This window comes from Acipenser ruthenus, chromosome 54 (assembly GCF_902713425.1).
Source record: "Acipenser ruthenus chromosome 54, fAciRut3.2 maternal haplotype, whole genome shotgun sequence".
Lineage (NCBI taxonomy): Eukaryota > Metazoa > Chordata > Actinopteri > Acipenseriformes > Acipenseridae > Acipenser > Acipenser ruthenus.
The window spans coordinates 2322450-2342283 of NC_081242.1; the positions used below are offsets into that span (position 1 = coordinate 2322450).

At 42.1% G+C, this 19834-nt stretch overlaps 1 protein-coding gene and 1 pseudogene across 1 annotated transcript; both read left to right on the forward strand.

Moving 5' to 3' along the window:
- The first annotated feature begins 223 nt into the window (after nucleotides 1-223).
- Nucleotides 224-12841, forward strand: LOC131723245 (uncharacterized). The gene is made up of 7 exons (XM_059016872.1): nucleotides 224-1178; nucleotides 1983-2129; nucleotides 8299-8574; nucleotides 8660-8929; nucleotides 9855-9908; nucleotides 10264-10268; nucleotides 10775-12841. Exons 1-7 carry the CDS (start codon nucleotides 224-226, stop codon nucleotides 12818-12820), a joined length of 3753 nt encoding a protein of 1250 aa, XP_058872855.1. The 3' UTR covers nucleotides 12821-12841.
- A 19-nt stretch (nucleotides 12842-12860) lies between these two features.
- LOC131723364 (interferon-induced very large GTPase 1-like) lies at nucleotides 12861-14658 on the forward strand (annotated as a pseudogene).
- Nucleotides 14659-19834: the final 5176 nt, after the last annotated feature.

Below are 19834 nucleotides of genomic sequence, written 5' to 3' on the forward strand. Positions count from 1 at the left end.
GGAATCGGCTTGGCGTGGCGGAGACCTGGGAGACCCTAGGGTGAATGTGTATTTTGCAATTCAGAGCAAGCCAAGTACAAAACCTGCTGAATTCAAAGGGAAAGAAATTGGTGAAGTCCAGAGAAGAGATTCTAAATCTTTATCTTCACAGTTGATTTCACAGCCTGCTGAGGTGCAACATCTTCTGGACCAGTGGCCAACTGTTTGTTCCCCACACCTAGGAATGACGACTGTCACCCGACACTCCATTTACACAATCAATGAAGTACCAGTGAGAAGTCGGGCTTACAGAGTATCACCCTTGAAGCGCTCCATCATCCAGCAACATCTTGAAGAGATGATTAAGGATGGGAATATTGAACCATCCTCTTCAGCCTGGTCTTCTCCGGTGGTCTTGGTGGAGAAACGTGGAGGATCATATAGGTTTTGTGTTGATTATCGTCAACTTAATAACAAGACCCATTTTGATGCCTTCCCAATGCCTTGGGTTCATGAGATCTTGGAGACTCTCCAGGATGCCTCCGTGTTCAGCACTCTTGACTTAAAATCAGGATATTGGCAGGTGGCGATGGATCCGGAAAGCATTCAGAAGACAGCATTTATTACTCCTTTTGGTCTCTATCACTTTAAAGTGATGCCCTTTGGGCTGAAGAATGCCGCTGCAACTTTCCAGCGCTTGATGCAGCAGGTGCTTGGTGATTTGAATGGACAGTGTTGCTTCGTATACATAGATGACATCATCATCTACTCCTCCAGCAAAGCTCAACACTACAAAGATCTTTCTCTTGTCCTCGATCGTCTTCACAGTGCCAATCTCACCCTCAATCTGAAGAAGTGCCACTTCCTCAAAGACTCTCTCAACTTCCTTGGACACGTCGTTTCAGGGGAGGGGGTCTCTCCTGATCCTGGAAAAATCAAGGCAATTCGGGACTATCCTGCGCCGTCCAATCTGAAGGAAGTTCAGAGGTTTCTAGGACTTGTGGGATGGTACCATAAGTTCATCCCACATGTTGCTGACCTTTCTGTTCCTTTGAACAACTTAAAAAAGAAAGGTGTATCATGGGAGTGGACTGACGCCTGTCAGGACAGTTTCAATGCCCTTAGGAAAGCTCTGTTAACACCACCAGTGTTAGCTCAGCCCAACATGGCTCTACTCTTCAGGGTGAGCACGGATGCCAGTGAGGTAGGGCTTGGAGCAGTGCTTTCTCAGCAAAATGGAGAGGAAGAAAGAGTAATTGCCTATGCTTCCCAGATCCTCAATGCAGCTGAGAGTAATTACTCTGCCTCAGAGAAAGAGTGTTTGGCCGTTGTGTGGGCGGTGGAGAAATGGAGGCACTATCTGGAAGGCCAGCAGTTTGAGGTCGTCACTGATCACGCTGCTTTAACTTGGGCCTTTAATACCCCCAAGATGTCATCCAGACTAACCAGATGGACCTTGAGACTCCAGCAATTTTCCTTTACAGTTCACTATCGGAAAGGAAGTCTCAACGTTGTCCCTGATGCCTTATCCAGAGCACCTTGTTCAATATCACCCACAGTAGCTGTCTATGCTGGTAAGAAACAGGACTGCAGCCTAGAACTTCCTACAACCTTAGACCAGATTGCCACTGCTCAGCTCAAAGACCCATACATTCAAGAAGTAATCTCCAATTTGCACGCGTCCACACAAGGATCTGATAGGATCACCTTCTTACAACAGCAAGGACTGCTATATAGAAAAGTTCCTGTCTCTGGGATCGGCCACAAGTTCCAGCTAGTGGTACCCTCTGAGCTGATTCCAACATTCCTTCTGTACTTCCATGATAATCCTCTAGGAGGTCATACGGGGCGTCTTAAGACCCTCGTAAGAATTCTGGAAGTAGCTTGGTGGCCATCAGTCAGGAAAGACACCTGGCAACACACAAAGGAATGTACCATCTGTCAACAATATAAGCCCTCTAATACTAAACCATCGGGTCTCCTACAATCTACTTCTGTTACAGAACCGGGCGAGATGTTGGGACTTGACCTCATGGGGCCGTTTCCCAAGAGCAAAAAAGGCAACGTCTACCTCCTGGTGGTAGTGGATTACTACACCAAATGGGTTGAGATGTTTCCCCTAAAAAACAGCAAGACTCCCAAGATCGTCAGTCTCCTTATTCAGGAGATATTTACCAGGTGGGGCACTCCTCGCTATCTTGTTTCGGACCGTGGACCTCAGTTCACAAGCTGCTTGCTAATGGATGTTTGTAAAAACTGGGGAGTAGTACGCAAGTTAACAACCAGTTACCATCCCCAGACTAACTTCACAGAACGCATTAACCGTACTGTGAAGATAATGGTTGCATCCTTTGTTGGTTCACAGCATACTATGTGGGATCAATGGATCGCCGAGTTCAGGTATGCCATTAACTCCGCTAAACAAGAGTCCACCGGCTATACCCCTGCTGAACTGGCATTATGGACGCCACCTTAAAGGACCTCTTGAACGACTAGTAGCTCCAGCTCCATCCACTCCTCAATATGCGCTCTTAGAGAAGCAACAGCAAATAGCACATGAAGTTAGGCGTAATGTAGATAAAGCTCAGGCCAAGCAGGCTAGATATTACAATGCCCATCGAAAAAACCTTCAGTTACAGGTCGGTGACATAGTCTGGGTCAGAGCCCATCCTCTTTCTGATGCCTCCGCTCAATACTCCGCTAAACTAGCCCCTAAATGGGTAGGTCCGGCTACGATCCTTAAGAAACTTGGTCCAATTAATTATCGTATACAGCTGGACGATCAGAAAACGGATACGGTTAACATAGTTAACCTCAAACCGTACTATGGTATGGTAACCCCATCACCTCAACTGGGGGGGGGGGACTATGTGGCACTAGCCACACAAGTGTTTAAATAAACACTCCCTTTAGTTAAAATGCCTGGCCAGGTAACTTCTTAATTATGGTATCTATTTAATTAAGGATTCCTCTTTAAGAAGGCTGAACTCCCATGAGCCTTTGTTCTTTTTTAAACAGGTAGAGGGGGAAGGGAGGCAGGTTTTTGTGTTCTGGGTTCCTCCATTTTGTGGATGGCGGTGTGTTTTGTGTGCAGGTACTGAATGGGTTCCAGTTTTTTGTTCAGGATTTTATTTACAAGAAAATTATATTAAATAAGAACTATACTACCTTGGAGCATCTCTTGGACAATTGGTTGCTGTTGGACTGCTGGACTGGAACTACAGAATAAGCATCAACAAACAAACAAACAGTCAGGTGAGATCATTCTGGCTTTTTTTTCCATTTTTTGCATTTTTGATTTGGATTTGTTTCTTTTTTGCTCAGTTGGATTACTTGGATTATTTTTTGGACTTGATTTGTTCGGGACATTGTTTTGCATGCCTTACCCTCTACTATTTGTGTGTTTGTCTTAAATCATTTACGATTCACTTGTGTATAGTTTACTGGTGTGCGTGGCATTAAATTTGTTAATTGAGGACCCTCGTTTTTTTTTATTTTATTCGCTGTCGGCTGAAGCTTTTAGTTTCAAACCGTTACACGTTACTTAAGTTTGCTATATACATATTTATCGGTATATGAAGCAGCATGTGTGAAACTTTTTTTTCTTCTTCTTCACAACAAAGTTTGCATTGGAAATTCAAAAGCGCCCGTTTTACCATTTTCGTTTGAATGACTGTTCATAAGACGTTATTCTATCTGCAGCTTAAGTTATTGGAAATGTACCCAAACTGGAAAGACAACATTGTTTTGTATACAATCGAGCTGTTGTGCTGCTTTAATTCAAGGGCGTGATTAGCCTTCATATCTAATATTTGTATTGCTTTACCACAATCTCTTCTTAGGGATCAAGTCATTTCTGTTTATTAATGCAAGTAAATAAATAAGCAAAACAGTGCAATGATACAATTACTATTGATTACAATAACAGTATCAGTGATACCCTTACATAGAATATAGTAAGTAATGTAAATAGAACAGTGTCACAAAGACGGCCAGAGTGGGTTGCGTCAGACCAGAAAGGAATTCAAACACAGACAGAGACGGTGGTGATGATGAGCTGAGTGCAATGGCTGCACTCAGCGTTTATTAACAAATAAAAGGTTTGAACAACGGAATACAAAACAGGACACGGCACTTGACGCCAAAATAAACAGACAGACAAAACGACTGACACTAAACAAATGGTGCACGGACAGACAAACAAACACGGTGAGAACAAACACTTATATTTCACGTTTTTACTGATTTAACTCTCCTCTCTCTCTCACCCGTTCTCCTCTTCCGAACACCCAACCACGAGTGACTAAAAATGTGCCTATTTATACTGTTGTGCTGGGATTCAATTACCAATTAATTATTCACTTGAATCCCAGCACGTGAATTCATTGCGTGCAACCCCGTGCCACACATTATACATATTTTATCTGCACGTGAAGTGATGTGCCATCCTCGTGCCTAAATATAATTATACACTTTAAACACACGTGAAACACAGACCCGTTTATATCCCGTGTACCAATCTATACACCAACATTAACATACGCATGCATACATACATAGACCACACAAATGCACACAGGGGCGGGGCACTTTGCCACATATACCCCCCCTTGTGCGCAGCACACATGGCCTCAACGGCCACCTCCCCCCTTAAAAACCCAGCAGTCCAGGACAAAGTCTCGTGCTGGGAAGGGAGGCTTCAGTGGGCCCATGGCTGGAAATGCTGTCAGCTCCCCTGCCGGTAGTGGCACGGCTGACAGCATGCTGGTCCCATCCTGCAGCGAAAAAGCTGCGGGGGCAGGTGGTCCCCCGACCTCCCCCTTCTTCGTAGCCGGCAGCTCCCTCCTGTGGGGCTCCGGCCACAAGAACTCCTGCAGCGAAAAAGCTGCGGGGGCAGGTGGTCCCCCGACCTCCCCCTTCTTCGTAGCCGGCAGCTCCCTCCTGTGGGGCTCCGGCCACAAGAACTCCTGCAGCGAAACTGCTGCTGGGGAAAGTGGTCTCCAGACCTCGTCCCCCTTCTTCGTGGCCGGCAGCTCCCCTTTCTGGGGCTCCGGCCACCGTACTCCCTGTGGAGGTACGGGCAGCAGAGGCAGCTCCTGCTCCTCTGCTCCGGGCGGTGGCGGAAGCAGAGGCAGCTCCAGCTCCTCTGCTCCTGGTGGTGGTGGAGGCAGAGGCAGCTCCAGCTCCTCTGCTCCTGGCGGTGGTGGAGGCAGAGGCAGCTCCAGCTCCTCTGCTCCTGGCGGTGGTGGAGGCAGAGGCAGCTCCAGCTCCTCTGCTCCTGGCGGTGGTGGAGGCAGAGGCAGCTCCAGCTCCTCTGCTCCTGGCGGTGGTGGAGGCAGAGGCAGCTCCAGCTCCTCTGCTCCTGGCGGCGCTGGCTCCCTCCGCTGTGGCGGCTGGGATGGTGCGCGCCGTGCTGCCTTCAGCAGCATGAATAGAGGCTGCTGGGGAACACCAGCCTCCTGCCCCTCTCCCCCCCAAAAATTTTCAGGGGGTTGAGCCCGTAACTCCTCCCCTTCCGGCTCTTGGGGCTGAACCAGCAGGCATTTTCCCTCTGCTGGTGGCTTGGGTCCCAGGGCTGTGGAAGCCCCGACTTGCCTCCCTTTGGGCTGTGGACGCACCGACTCCTCCCTTTTGGGCTGTGGACGCACCGACTCCTCCCTTTTGGGCTGTGGACGCACCGACTCCTCCCTTTTGGGCTGTGGACGCACCGACTCCCCCCTCTTGGGCTGTGGACGTTCGGGCTCCCCCCACTCAGGCGTAGGACGTTCGGGCTCCTCCCACTCAGGCGTAGGACGTTCGGGCTCCTCCCACTCAGGCGTAGGACGTTCTGGCTCCTCCCACTCAGGCGTAGGATGTTCGGGCTCCTTCCACTCAGGCGTAGGACGTTCAGGCTCCTTCCGCTTGGGCTGTGGACGCTCAGGCTCCTCCCGTTTGGGCTGTGGACGCTCAGGCTCCTCCCATTTGGGCGGTGGACGCTCAGGCTCCTCCCATTTGGGCTGTGGATGCTCAGGCTCCTCCCGCTCGGGCTGTGGACGCTCAGGCTCCTCCCGCTTGGGCTGTGGACGCTCAGGCTCCTCCCGCTTGGGCTGTGGACGCTCAGGCTCCTCCCGCTTGGGCTGTGGACGCTCAGGCTCCTCCCGCTTGGGCTGTGGAGGCAAAACCAGCAGGCATTCACCCTCTGCTGGTGGAGATGGGGACAGCAGGTACTCACTCTCTGCTGGTGGAGATGGGGACAGCAGGTACTCCTCTGCTGGTGGTCCTGCTACCTGGGCTGCTGTTCCGTTTATGGTTGCCTCCAGGTAGCTGAGGAGAAACTCCACACCTTCCTCCAAGGTGTTTGGGGTGTGTTCCTGCTGATAGGCCTCCCATCTCTCACTGTCCATCATCCACAGGGCCCGGACGACTATGGGCAGAGACTGGGCCTCCAGCCCAGCATTCTCCAGGAACCAGTCCCGCCATTTTGTGGCGTCTTCTGCCATTATATATATATATATATTTTTTTTTTTTAAAACAAAACCCCTCCTGGTCTGACGCTTGGAGGCGCGGCTATCCCACTTCTGACACCACGTGTCACAAAGACGGCCAGAGTGGGTTGCGTCAGACCAGAAAGGAATTCAAACACAGACAGAGACGGTGGTGATGATGAGCTGAGTGCAATGGCTGCACTCAGCGTTTATTAACAAATAAAAGGTTTGAACAACGGAATACAAAACAGGACACGGCACTTGACGCCAAAATAAACAGACAGACAAAACGACTGACACTAAACAAACGGTGCACGGACAGACAAACAAACACGGTGAGAACAAACACTTATATTTCACGTTTTTACTGATTTAACTCTCCTCTCTCTCTCACCCGTTCTCCTCTTCCGAACACCCAACCACGAGTGACTAAAAATGTGCCTATTTATACTGTTGTGCTGGGATTCAATTACCAATTAATTATTCACTTGAATCCCAGCACGTGAATTCATTACGTGCAACCCCGTGCCACACATTATACATATTTTATCTGCACGTGAAGTGATGTGCCATCCTCGTGCCTAAATATAATTATACACTTTAAACACACGTGAAACACAGACCCGTTTATATCCCGTGTACCAATCTATACACCAACATTAACATACGCACGCATACATACATAGACCACACAAATGCACACAGGGGTGGGGCACTTTGCCACAAACAGCTAGTAATTCAAATTAGAACACTTGATGTACGTTTTGCAAAGTACAGATTTATTTTGTACCCGCGTTCTCACAAACGATAACAACCATTTAAAATGTTTCCTGTTTCCTGCACCCACTGCCACCAAATACTGAAGAGTGCTAGGCCTACTAACCCCTTTCACTGTTATCGCGGATTCACGATTTCTGTGAAATTTGCTGCATGATAACCGTAGATGTTGTCTTTCACCAGTCAAATCGTAGGGTTCCTAAATAAAGTTTTGAGTCAACACGAACATATTTTTTGTCTGTTGCATCTTTTTTAGCAGCTGCATCTACCGCAGATATGATAGATTTGGTCATATTGTTTTCTGTCAGGAGTTTGAGGATCATTTAATTGGGAAAGTCTACTGCTGAGAAAACAAAAAACAAAACATGTACTGTACTTGTTCTAGAGAAACTGCCATTCACTAAATGTAGGTCTCAGATTGTGTTAATTAAAAAGAACGGTTTATACATTTTTAAAATATATGACAAGGTGCTTGCTGTAGTGGTGTATTTAATAACAGAATGAATTCTCTGAAATTTAAACTTGTTTTTACTGAAAAAAATAAACAATAACCTGACTTCACTAACTAACACTGAGCATGCGAGCAGCATACTATAACTATACACAATTAAAGTTGCTGTCACCAATTCCATACACAACACTTGCAAAATATCTAAAATATAAACATGCTGAGTTCATTGCAGTCATCAGTTGCATAGATTAACCATTCAGCAGAACGAGGCAACAAACAAGTGGCAACAAACATTAAGTCACTGTTTTAGTATCACTTTAGTGTCTTAGCAAGTTGTATTTTAAGCAGTTGAATATTATAGCAACCAAAGTGGCACCCAACAATTGGATTTGGTGACCATTTTTTTTGCCCCAAGAGCCATTGACTCCTAAGGCAAAGTTTGTCTGGAGCCCTGGTATAACCACTGAGGACAAACTCCTGTGTCTGCAGCTTCAGCTGCATACAGTCCTCTGATTTCTGAACTGCCCTCACTCAAAAACCCTGCCATGGGTTGTTACTGCAAACAATGGACTCGATTTTGTTCCTACATCAGATGTAATTCAGTCACTGTGAAATATCCCTCTGCAGGAACCTCGGAGATGTCATCAGAGAAGAGTGTACCAGGTGAGAGGGCTCAAGAGGCTGAACTCCAGGTAGAAATGAAGAAAACGCAGGTCAGCCAAATCACTCACTTTCCTGAGGACACCAGAGAAGTGCCCAGCTCAGAGAGAACTCTGGACACTACACCCATCATCCCCAATCCTCAAGACCAGGACAAACTTCAGGGTCCAGCAGACACCTCGCCTGTCACCTCCACTGGTCAAGGGATCCAGAGCATGCCTGCTTCAAGATTTCTGTGTACAAGTAAGAATTATTTATTTACAACTCTTCTTCTGAATATTAGAAGAAGAGTACTTTGCCGTTACATCAATTCTCTTTTCTATTTCAGAACTTCCTCCTGGAGAGATAAAGATAGGCTCAGTGGGAAGTGACACTGCTTCTCTGAGCTGGGGCAGTCCTGACAATATGGATGGGATCCCACACAGCTTTAAAATTACCTACTCTAGCTCTGATAGGAGTCACCAAGACTCCATTACTGCACGCACCAATTCCACAGTCATCTCAAAGCTGAGACCTGGGACAGAGTACAGCTTAACAGTCAACACAGTGCTGGAGAATGGGACCCAGAGCATGCCTGCTTCTGCATCTGTCTGTACAGGTAAGCACCAGTTCTCTACAACTCAGGGTATTAGCTTCACAGATAATCTCTACTTCCAATTTCTTGTATTTCATACATTTGTGATGATATATAAACCCCATGTGATGGAGAATATTGTTCCAGGTAAAGTGTTGTGTCCATGCAATAAAGCTGTGTAATTCATGCCCTATGGGTCTGAGTGTTAACCTAGACAGCAACAGTATCATTTTAAAGAATTATATAACAGTGGTACTGAATGACCCACTAGCTTCAGTAGGGATTGTAAATCTGTATATCCTATGAAATATGGACCCAGTAGAGAATAGTGACTTGCTGCAACAAACCCAGCAGGCGCTATTAATCAGCAGAAACAGAAACAATTGCATCTAGATTTGTTTTTATTTCTTAAAGATGTTAATTCTCATGGACAGACATAACTCTTATAGAGGGGTTGTTGCTTTGTAGATTAGTTTAATTTAAACCTCAGGCAATTTCTTGTCCAATGTTGCCACCTGCTGACAGGCTGGATAATAAGACAGCAACTTAAAACACTTGACAGAAATGAAAGAATAGCTTTACTATCTGTCAAAATTAAACCACCGGAAGTCAGCAAGAGACTTGAACAGTGTTTCCCTAACACAGCAGGTCATGTAAGTATGTGCTCAGATGATGTTTCTACATCTGCAGTATACTAGCCAGTGACAAGCATATCCATCACTTGTATAAACCAATCAGCTTCCGATCTTGATGTACACCCACTCAGAATAAATGTTTTTCATTTGCCAATGCCTAATATACATGAAAAGAGTATTGGTGCATTGCTCGTGTTCAAATGTAATCACTAGTGAAGCATATACATGTAAATAAATAAACATGTCGACACTCTTCTGCTTCAAAGTACTTATTACTTAAGCTAAGTGGATAACTGTTACTGTTTCCCTTTCAGAATCACATCTAGAAGATTTGCTGTGCAAGCTGGGACTGGAGAACTACTTCCCAGGCAAGATTACTTTAAGTACTGTCCTTGAGATCGGTACAGAGAGTATTACAGATGAACCGATTCAGTCACTGAAAAAACTTCCCTGGTGCTTTCTGAAAAGACTCATGATGGTAAATGTGACAGCTCGGAGTACCAAGTGCAGTGCTGCTGAAACAGATACAGACTCGGCATTGCAAGACCTTGATAGTGTTCTTGAACTTATAGCTAGTAATGATGATCAAGACAGTAATACAATCAATCCACTCGATCTCGTAACATCACTCTTTCTGTGCTCAGATAGTTTCCTGCAGCAGGAAATGATGCTAAAAATGTCGATGTGCCAGTTTGCTATACCCCTCTTGCTCCCTGATTGCAGCACCAGTCAGTGTGCATTAATGCTGTGGGCCATGCGAGACATTGTGAAGAAGTTTAGACCCCGTTCATTAGCCGACTCAAAAGGGTTTGTAGAAGACAGTATAGTCAGCACTGCCATGCAAATGATCTCTTTTTTCAGGCTGAGTGACTGCAGTTTATCAAAGTCTCAGATTCTGAATCAGGTTCTCAGCAACCCCCAGCAATACCATGATGTATTTATCCATCGTGACATGGAATGTGGTGATGTTCCACGGAGAATTGCAAATGGTCTAGTGGATATAAGTTGGTACCTTCCTTGTGGAAAGAAAAACTTGGACATCTTTCCAGAACCTGTAGCTGTTGCCAACCTTCATGGAGATCTCCTTTCCTTTCAGAAACAGTTTTCCATTTTATGTCAAACATCCTCGGCAGTCTTCATATTTTTTGACAGTATTGCAGACAGCGAGTACAATCTCTTGTCTTCTGCAGGAAATATTAAAGCCCAATTGTTTTTGGTTGCAAATTTTCCAAAGAGTACACAGAAAAACATAAACTCTCTGAAAGGCTTGGCATCAAAATTAAAATTAAGTGGAAGTCGGATCCTATTTAAGAAACAGCAGACCAATGATGCAGAATTTGTGATGAAACTGCGCTTAACTATGAATGATATCATGGAAAACTGTCAACACAAAATGACCATTGAAGGCATGTCTGTTGAAGCACATGAATTGGGGATCTCTGTAGATGAAGACTGCACTGAATGTCAGGACGCTAAGAGAAGTGCTGCAGAAATCACATCTGGAATCGACGATGTGGTGCGATATAAAGAGGATCAGTTGCCATTGCAAGGGAAGCTTTGGAAGGAGCTGGCTAAAATAGAAAAGGAGGAGTGCAGGCTACGGAAGGCAGGAGACCAGCCTATTGAACAATATAAAGCCAATCTGCAAAGAGAAAAACAGAAACTGAGACAACAACAAAGCAGTTATGATTTGACTGAAGCAATGCAGTGTTTCATCACTGCCATATGCAATGAAAGCAAACAAGAACGATCCTATTTTCTAAAGTGGATGAGGATGAACTTGGATGTTAAGGCACGAAAAAAGCTTTCTGGTCTTCGTGATGAATACAAAGAAAAGAGTTGCAAGTTGTCAGAGAACAAAGAGATAATTGCAGCTCTGGATAGACAAATATCAAACAGCTCTTTAGGAATCGAACATTTCATGCGTGAGATGGGCCAGCTTTATGAAGCAGCGTGCTCCCTTCCCTCAGAAAATGCGTATCGTCAGCAATTTCAACATCTTCCCAGTTTTGGGGCTGATCTGCTGTTGGATGGCTTCCCCCTTGAGCTGGTGGATGGAGATGCATCAAATATCCCTGTAAGGTGGGTGGCTGATGTTTTAACAAAGCTCCATGAGAAAGTTCAACACAAGAGCAGGGTGCTGGTTGTAACAGTGTTGGGAGTCCAAAGCACTGGAAAGTCTACCCTCCTCAACACAATGTTTGGGGTTCAGTTTGCAGTTAGCAGTGGCAGATGCACGAGAGGAGCCTTCATGCTGTTAATCAGAATCAAAGAGGATCTTAAAGAAGAGCTGAACTGTGATTTTATCTTGGTAATTGACACTGAAGGTTTAAAATCTCCAGAGCTGGCACAACTAGAAGACAGCTACGAACATGACAATGAGCTTGCAACACTGGTTGTAGGTTTGAGTGACATCACAATAATAAACATTGCAATGGTGAACTCCACAGAGATGAAGGATATCCTACAGATCGTGGTGCACACCTTTCTTAGAATGAAGGAACTGGGGAAGAAACCAAACTGTCACTTTGTACACCAGAATGTGGGGGACATGTCTGCTCATGACAAAAACATGCGGGACAGGAAAATGCTTTTAGAACAGCTGAATGAGATGACACAGGCAGCTTCCAGAATGGAAAAGAAGGGACCCAACAAAAAATTCACTGATATAATGGAGTATGATGCAGAGAACAATAACTGGTACATCCCAGGCCTGTGGCATGGTAACCCTCCAATGGCTCCAGTGAACACTGGCTACAGTGAGACTGTGTATCAGTTCAAGAAGAGCTTGATTGAGCTGTTAAAAAGCTGCAATGACCAAAAACCTCCTGCACAAATTACAGAGTTCTTGGAGTGGGTGGAAAGTTTGTGGAAAGCAGTTAAATATGAGAATTTCAGGTTCAGAATTAGTCTAGTGGCTGAGGCTTACTGTAATCTCTGTGTTGAGTATAATACTTGGGAATGGGACTTCCGGAAGCACATGTATACCTGGCTAGCAAATGCTGAGACAAGGATTTCTAACCTTTGCAGCTCAAACTATGATGACTTTATGTGCAGTTTAACAGCTGAGGCATCTTCCGAATTGGCAAAGCAAGAAAACGAAATTCAGGAGAAACTGGCTAATTATTACAAGAAAAAGAATAGAAATGTCCATCTAGTGGAAAAGCACAGAAAAGACTTTGTGTACTGCATTAAAAGTCTTAGGAGAGAAATTGAAAAACTCTGTGAAAAACAAATGCGAGACCGACATTGCTATACACAAAGAGATGAAAAAAATTAACGCAGTTCGTTAAGAATATAGAGCCACAATTAAACAGAAAGTACTGTGCCTACTTGATGAGTGTAAGAAAAAGCCCTTTATCTGAAGAGCAGCTGGAGAAAGAATTTGAAAAAATGTGGAATCAGACCGTTTCTGAACTGAAGTTCAAAGGTTTAAAGGCACGAGATATTGTATCAGACACACTAAATAAATTGAGGATAAATTTAGAAAGGCACGGCAGTCAAGTTCAGAAGGAATTAAGTGAGGTGAAACATTTCACTGATTGTGAACAAACGTGCTTTATTGCAACTGAGAAGCACTTTGACAGCTTACACAACCAGAAAATAAACGAGAAGCCAGGTCTTTGGTCTATGTGTAAGAATACGTGTAAGAATACTTGGAAGATGTTGTCAGGGAAACCTAAAAAAAAAAGAACTGGAAAACAAAGCAAGTGAGATGGCAAATAAAATTATACAAACATGTCAGCAGTTTGTATCACAGCAAACATCAGGTAGCGCAGATTATCATGATACGTACACAAGGGAGTTGCTGCAAATGATAGACAAAGAGCTGGAAAATAAAGATACTCTGATGACCAGTGCCCAGTTTAAACTCGATCTAAAGATCCACATCTGTGGCTACGCTGCCAGGGAGTTTCGGAAGATGCATGAGGACTTCAATGAAAAAAATGACCCCAAGAAAGCTCTGGAAAAATGTAGACCTCAGTACTGTTCAAACTTCAAAGATTTTTACCATGAGAAGGATCAGTGCCGAAAAACAGCTGAAGAATTCACTGAGCGCTGCCTCAAGCCTGCAGTGAGGGAGTATATCAACAAAGCCCTTGGGATAGACATTGTAGATGAAATGTTGACCGGTGCACACTCTGTGAAATACAGCTCCCGGTCGTTTTTCCAGTTCTCCATATTAAAGCAGTTGCTGGATGATGAACATTTTGGAAACTTTGTGAAGTACAGTAGAAACTATAAAACTTTTGTAAAGGGTTGGATATTGGATCATATTGTCCAGAATTTTACAAAACATGCTAAGATTGGGTATTTAGAAGTGAAACGTCTTGAAACAATAACAAAAACAATTCAAGCAGCTATTGAAAATGCACAGAAGGAAACGGCTGAGAGCCAAAACACATCAAGCTTTATTCAAATGATCTGCAGGAATCTGGATAAGGACCTTGTGATCTCCAGGGATGAGTTAGGAGCAGTACTGTTTCTAAAGAATTCAAACAATAAGGAGTTTGCTAAATATCTCCATGTTCTTGTGAATAAACTGACAGGTACTCTAAGAGCTGAATTTTCTCAAGAATGTGATGTTGAGAAGAAACTTATCAATCTGTCATTCAAGCCGCAGGACGAGCTGTTCAGAGTGTATTTGGTTGTGGAAAGCTGTGTCCGTTCTGCAAGGTCCCCTGTGAGGCAGGAGGCCAGGACCACAAAGAACACCACGCGTCAGTGCATCAACCACAAGGGCTGGGGACATACAGATATGTAACCAATGAGAAACTAACCGAGAATGTGTGCACGTCTGATGTATTCAGTGAAAGGAAATTCAGTAATAGTGACACATAGGGGGAGTTTCATCCTTATAAAGACTATCGGGACATTTACCCTGACTGGAACATTCCCCCCGATCCCAGTATTGAAGCCTCTGACTACTGGAAGTACGTGCTGACTACATTTAATAAAGAATTTGCAGTGGAGTATGAGGCAAATCCTGCTGATATCCCAGCAGAATGGAGAAACATAACAAAAGAAATGGCAATGAAAAGTCTGAGTAAGTTGTTCAATGTTAAAACATAAGCTGCCTTTCCTGCAGTTAAACAATGCTAATGTCATTGAAATGAAAAGAGCTTCTTCTGAAGTGGGCACAAAGATGCCTTTTATACTTTTCTAACAGCAATAAATACATCTATTTTAATGTAAGAAAAAAAAGTAAATATGTTTTCTTGGTTCATGTCTTTGAATGTATTCTTGGATATGCAAATCTGTGCCTCAAAACAGACTTCAATTTATCTCAAATTCTGTCTGTAAAATACATTTTCAAGATTAAATCAGTTTTAGCTGCAATGCTATAAAGGTTGTGCTTTTGGCAATTCATGATTGTGTGATTGGTAAACCTTTCAATATTTTAGAATGTACTTTTATACAGAGGAAAATACTTTTCTGTATAAAGTGAAAGTTTAATGAAGTTTTTTTTTTCTCTTCTGTTTTCCTAACAGTGTACTTGCTCACCCTTTATGTGTGGGATTTGATAAACAGCTGATGTTCGTAAGGGGCTTTCTTGTAAAATGAATCAATAGTTAATTCTTGTTTCTGTGTTTCCGTTATGCTTACACTCTTGATTTCCAATTCCTGAAAACATATTGTATTTAGAAATAAAGTTTAGTTAAACATAAAACAAGTGTGCTTTCTTTTAACGAGGGAACCTATAAACTTCATTATGAATATCCTGGACTCCCTAATGTTGTTTTACATAAGGTAGTCCAATATTACTGCTAATCAGTGTCTGTGAAACAAGATGTATATTGGGTTGGGGTTCAATGTCAAGGTCACCGACACATTTATAAAACACTGCAAATATTAATTTTAGTCCTTTAAATGGTCTCTGAGATACAAGGTTTCAGTGCAGCAGCAACATCCCCATAATAATAATCTTCAGAATCATTGAATACCCTTGTGTAGTGTGAAGCTAACATCTCAGTGTTGGGTCTATATAATCTGGGATCCACGCAGTCACATGACCAGAAGGTGAAGGTGTTCAAGGTGAGGGTACTGTTTCCAGAGGTGTTGCAACAGGTTTGTAATATATTTGTAATGTCATTTGCCAGCATTTAGCAAGCATGTGTACTACCCTACTGTTACTTTTGTTTTATCCAACGTTGAACATAACATATCATATAACCTATGATAAAACTGTGCCACAAAGAGGCTGTGCCTTAAATAATTACTGCTGCTTCTGCTAGACTTTTTTATAGTAGTCATTTTCACTAATTCATTTTGTGGAATTATGGCATACTGTAATCATTTTAAATGTATTTACTTCATGAAAGAAAAGTAAGGTTAAGTAGATACTAATAATAATATAATGACTACATTTCCAGATTCAAGGATGTTGACTACAGAGAAAATCAGTTTTGGTATTGGGACAATTCACATTCAAACCACTAGATGTCACTATAATAGTACTTTTTCATGTTTTTTCACCTGACAATGGATAAATGATGGCATGATGACTTCATCTCTGTGTATGGCGTGTAAAGTGACCGTTCTTACATTTTACCCTGTTTACATAGTAGTTTACAAAGTTTCAAACATGACAATATTTTGCATTTACCCAGTAATAAACATCCTTTAACTTTCATGATTTTTTTTTTTATTAAACTGTGAAGTCGAAAGGTTGTTGCACTTGAGTCATTATAAAAAGATATATATCCACAGTCTCTCAGTTCAATGTAAGTAAATTGAATCACGTCATAACACGGTAGGTCTACAGTGCCGTGTCTGCACTTACCAAAAGCTACATCTGCATCTACGCACCCCAGCTTGACTGCACCCAACACCAATGCCGGCGTAGGGTCAGAAAGTGGTACGTCATCAGAATCTGGTACACATACCAAAACTTAACCTGTGTAATGTCAGAAAGCGATAAGCTGTTACATTGAAAGTGGTGCGCTGTCAATCTCTGGTACAGGAGCAATCAATTGCGATCTGATGGGTGTTTTACTTTGTCAAACAGAGGTACATTTACCAATGCATTATTTTTATGCAAACTTAAACTGGAAACAGCCAAACAATTACTAAAATGAAAAAAATTCAGAAGAACAAGACAAATTGAGAAGTCCACCACAAATTTGCACAAGTAAAAAAATATATACAAGACCCAATGTACTGCATGTCATAAATATTTCCATACTGTTTTGTTAATGGTGTAAAAATATCATAAATGACATTAATAATGATTGTGGCAGAGCAGGGCTCTGCCCTTGTAAATACTGTCAGGGATGGGGTTAAATTCTCCTCCACGCCCTGGTTGATTGTGTCAGGTGGGGGCAATCAAGTATCCAATTATTCAATTATTACCCAGCCACCTGGCATAAACGGAGGCCTCAGCCTCCCAGAAGGGCGAGAGTTGTCAGATTCTAGTGGGAGCTTGTAAAAGTAAGATGGAAAAATTGGATAATTTCCAAGCTAAAGCATTAAGGGTATGTATAGGAGCTATGAAATCTGCTCCAATAAATGCTATGCAGGTTTTAGTAAATGAGATGCCATTGGAAATAAAGAGGAAATGGTTAAGTATAAAATATTGGATAAAGGCTAACTCTATGCATTCAGAATTTCCTCCTCGAAAAAGCATGGAAGATAGGTGGATTAATCATTATAAAAAGGAGAGGTGGGAAACAAATGGGGGCACGTTGGGGTATTGGATGCAAAAATGGATAAAGGAATTGGGAATGGAACATCTGAAGTTGGTAAAGAATGTTAATATAAATGTATAAAAATGGAACTGAAAAGAAAGAGTCAAGCTTTTGTAGAGGAGAAGAGTATGGAGGCACTATGTATATATACAGATGGATCCAAGGATCCAAAAACAGGAAGAGTGGCAATGGCATATTATATCCCAGAATTAGATATCTGTTAAATAGCGAGGATATCTGACCATTTATCGGTATATGTTGCAGAAATGGTAGCTATATTATTTGCAATAGGTAAAATAGCTGAAATAAAGCCTAAAAAAGCAGTCATATTTTCAGATTCATTGAGTGTTCTTATTGCATTAAAAGGGGAGGTTAATGATAGAAGAGATATCATGTTTGAAATAATGCAACAATATAAGGAATGCACAATAATGGGGATCGAAGTGATTTTAGTTTGGATTCCTGGTCACTCTGGCATTCTGGGCAACGAGACGGTAGATCTGGCAGCAAAAAATGGGTTAAAAAGAGAGGAAATTGATGTGGTGATTCCTCTGGGATCGCAGGAAATGGGAGGTTATGTGAAAAAAATGATAGTAAAAGAATGGCAGGAGAGATGGGATGAAAGCATAAAAGGAAGGTTTTATCATAATATCCAGAAAGAGGTGAACAACAGTTGGGTGAACAAAGAGTTGGGAAGTAAAGAGGAAAGAGCGTTGGATAGGTTAAGGATTGGGCATAGTTCTTTAAATGAACATCTTTTAAGACTGGGGAAACATGAAGATGGAAAGTGTGAAAAATGTAAAGTAGCAGAAACAGTAGAACATTATTTATTAAAGTGTGAGAAATATGAGGAGCAGAGAAGGAAAATGGAGAGGAGACTGAGAGAAATGGAGGTATATGAAGTCAGTATAAATAATTTTCTGGGGAAAGAGGAAGGGAGACTGAATAGAGAAAGGATACTGATGAAATATATAAAGGAAACAGGAAAAGAAGGGAAGTTATAATAAATAAAGATGACAGAAAGATAAAGTAAAACAGACAGACAAAGGACTACAGATAGAGGGCGCTAATCATCTAAAATAATAGATGGATGTGCACTATATATTAACCAGAAGAAGAAGAAGAGAGAGAGAGAGGCAGTTTAGAGCGAGAGAACGTGGAGTGGGAAGGCTGCTTGTATAGCAACGAGCAGAACAGTCGAGAAAATAAATGAACTGTAATAAAAGTTAAAATAATAATTCTCGGTTTGAGAAATATTACTTGAAAGCATTCCGGTTTGGAGGTGACACATATATCTGAGGAAACGAAGGATGTTCTAAAAGAAACAAGAAACTGTCCAAGACGAGAAAAAAAAAATAAAAAAAAACTTGTGTGAGTACTATTATACCTACCGCATATTTTAGTTGGTCAGGTAATTTCATTTTTAAATAAATAAGACTTCAGTGGATTGCTATGGACTGTGTTAAAAATTAAACTTCATTTCAACAGAGGACGAATATATTTTTCTGGTCACACACATTGGATTAAATAAAACGAACTGTGTATTGTTTTGCTACCACAAAGGATTGAACTGTTACTTTAGAAAACTACACAAAACGGAGATTTATATATATATATATATATATATATATATATATATATATATATATATATATATATATATATATATATATATATATATATATATATTTAACAGAACAAACAGACATTTTGTTTTATTTTTCAGTTATACTAAAGAAATTAAACGAGACTTTCTAAGATATGTTATTTTGGGGATCCCCAGTTGATATTGTAATAGATTAACACCGTGGTACCACTGAATATATATGTAAAAGAAAAAACGTATTTTTCTTGTTGAATGTTGTAATGTTATGTTTGAATAAGAAATGAATATGAGTGTTTACAACTTATTTTTGAACTGGGAGTCATTTTCATTTAAGTAAGCACCTGTGTAATAAAATACATTATTAATTGCATTGCTATTTCTGTTTATAATTCAGAGTATAGTGTGTTGGGTACTGGACAATAGTACTAAAAGCTGTTTAAATTGTTTATATTTCCTAAGTATCCACTTGGTGGTGCAGCTGGAGTTTATTAGGTGGAGGCATCGCGCGATATGTATTTTGGGGTTATGCAAATCAGACACTCACTTAACCATTATGTTAATTTAACAGTAACACATAATCTTTGCAGGTGTAGCAGAACTTGCGTGTTTATTGCATACAGTCCTGCACACCAAGGTATCTAATATTATTTATAGAAAATAGTGAACCGAACCCAGGTCCCATATCTCTCCCTGAGTATTGTGAGGCGCGTTGAATCGTACTGAGCGGAGAAGTGGGGTCACACATATAAAACATATTTTTTCCTGCATTGGGCCAGCACTGGGCTGGTGTTGTAGTTTTATCTCTTTCTAAATACGATGGTCAGTGACATCGTGCCGGAACTGGCCCAACTGCTACCTGCCGCTGCGACTGCGAGCCGACTGTGCTGCTATACATCCGGATCCGGCCCGGCATCGTATGGCTATGTGGGGAGTAACTACTGTACCAACATCACGTTTTTTTTTTAAACACCTTTCTTATAGTTAGTTTCACATATACGTT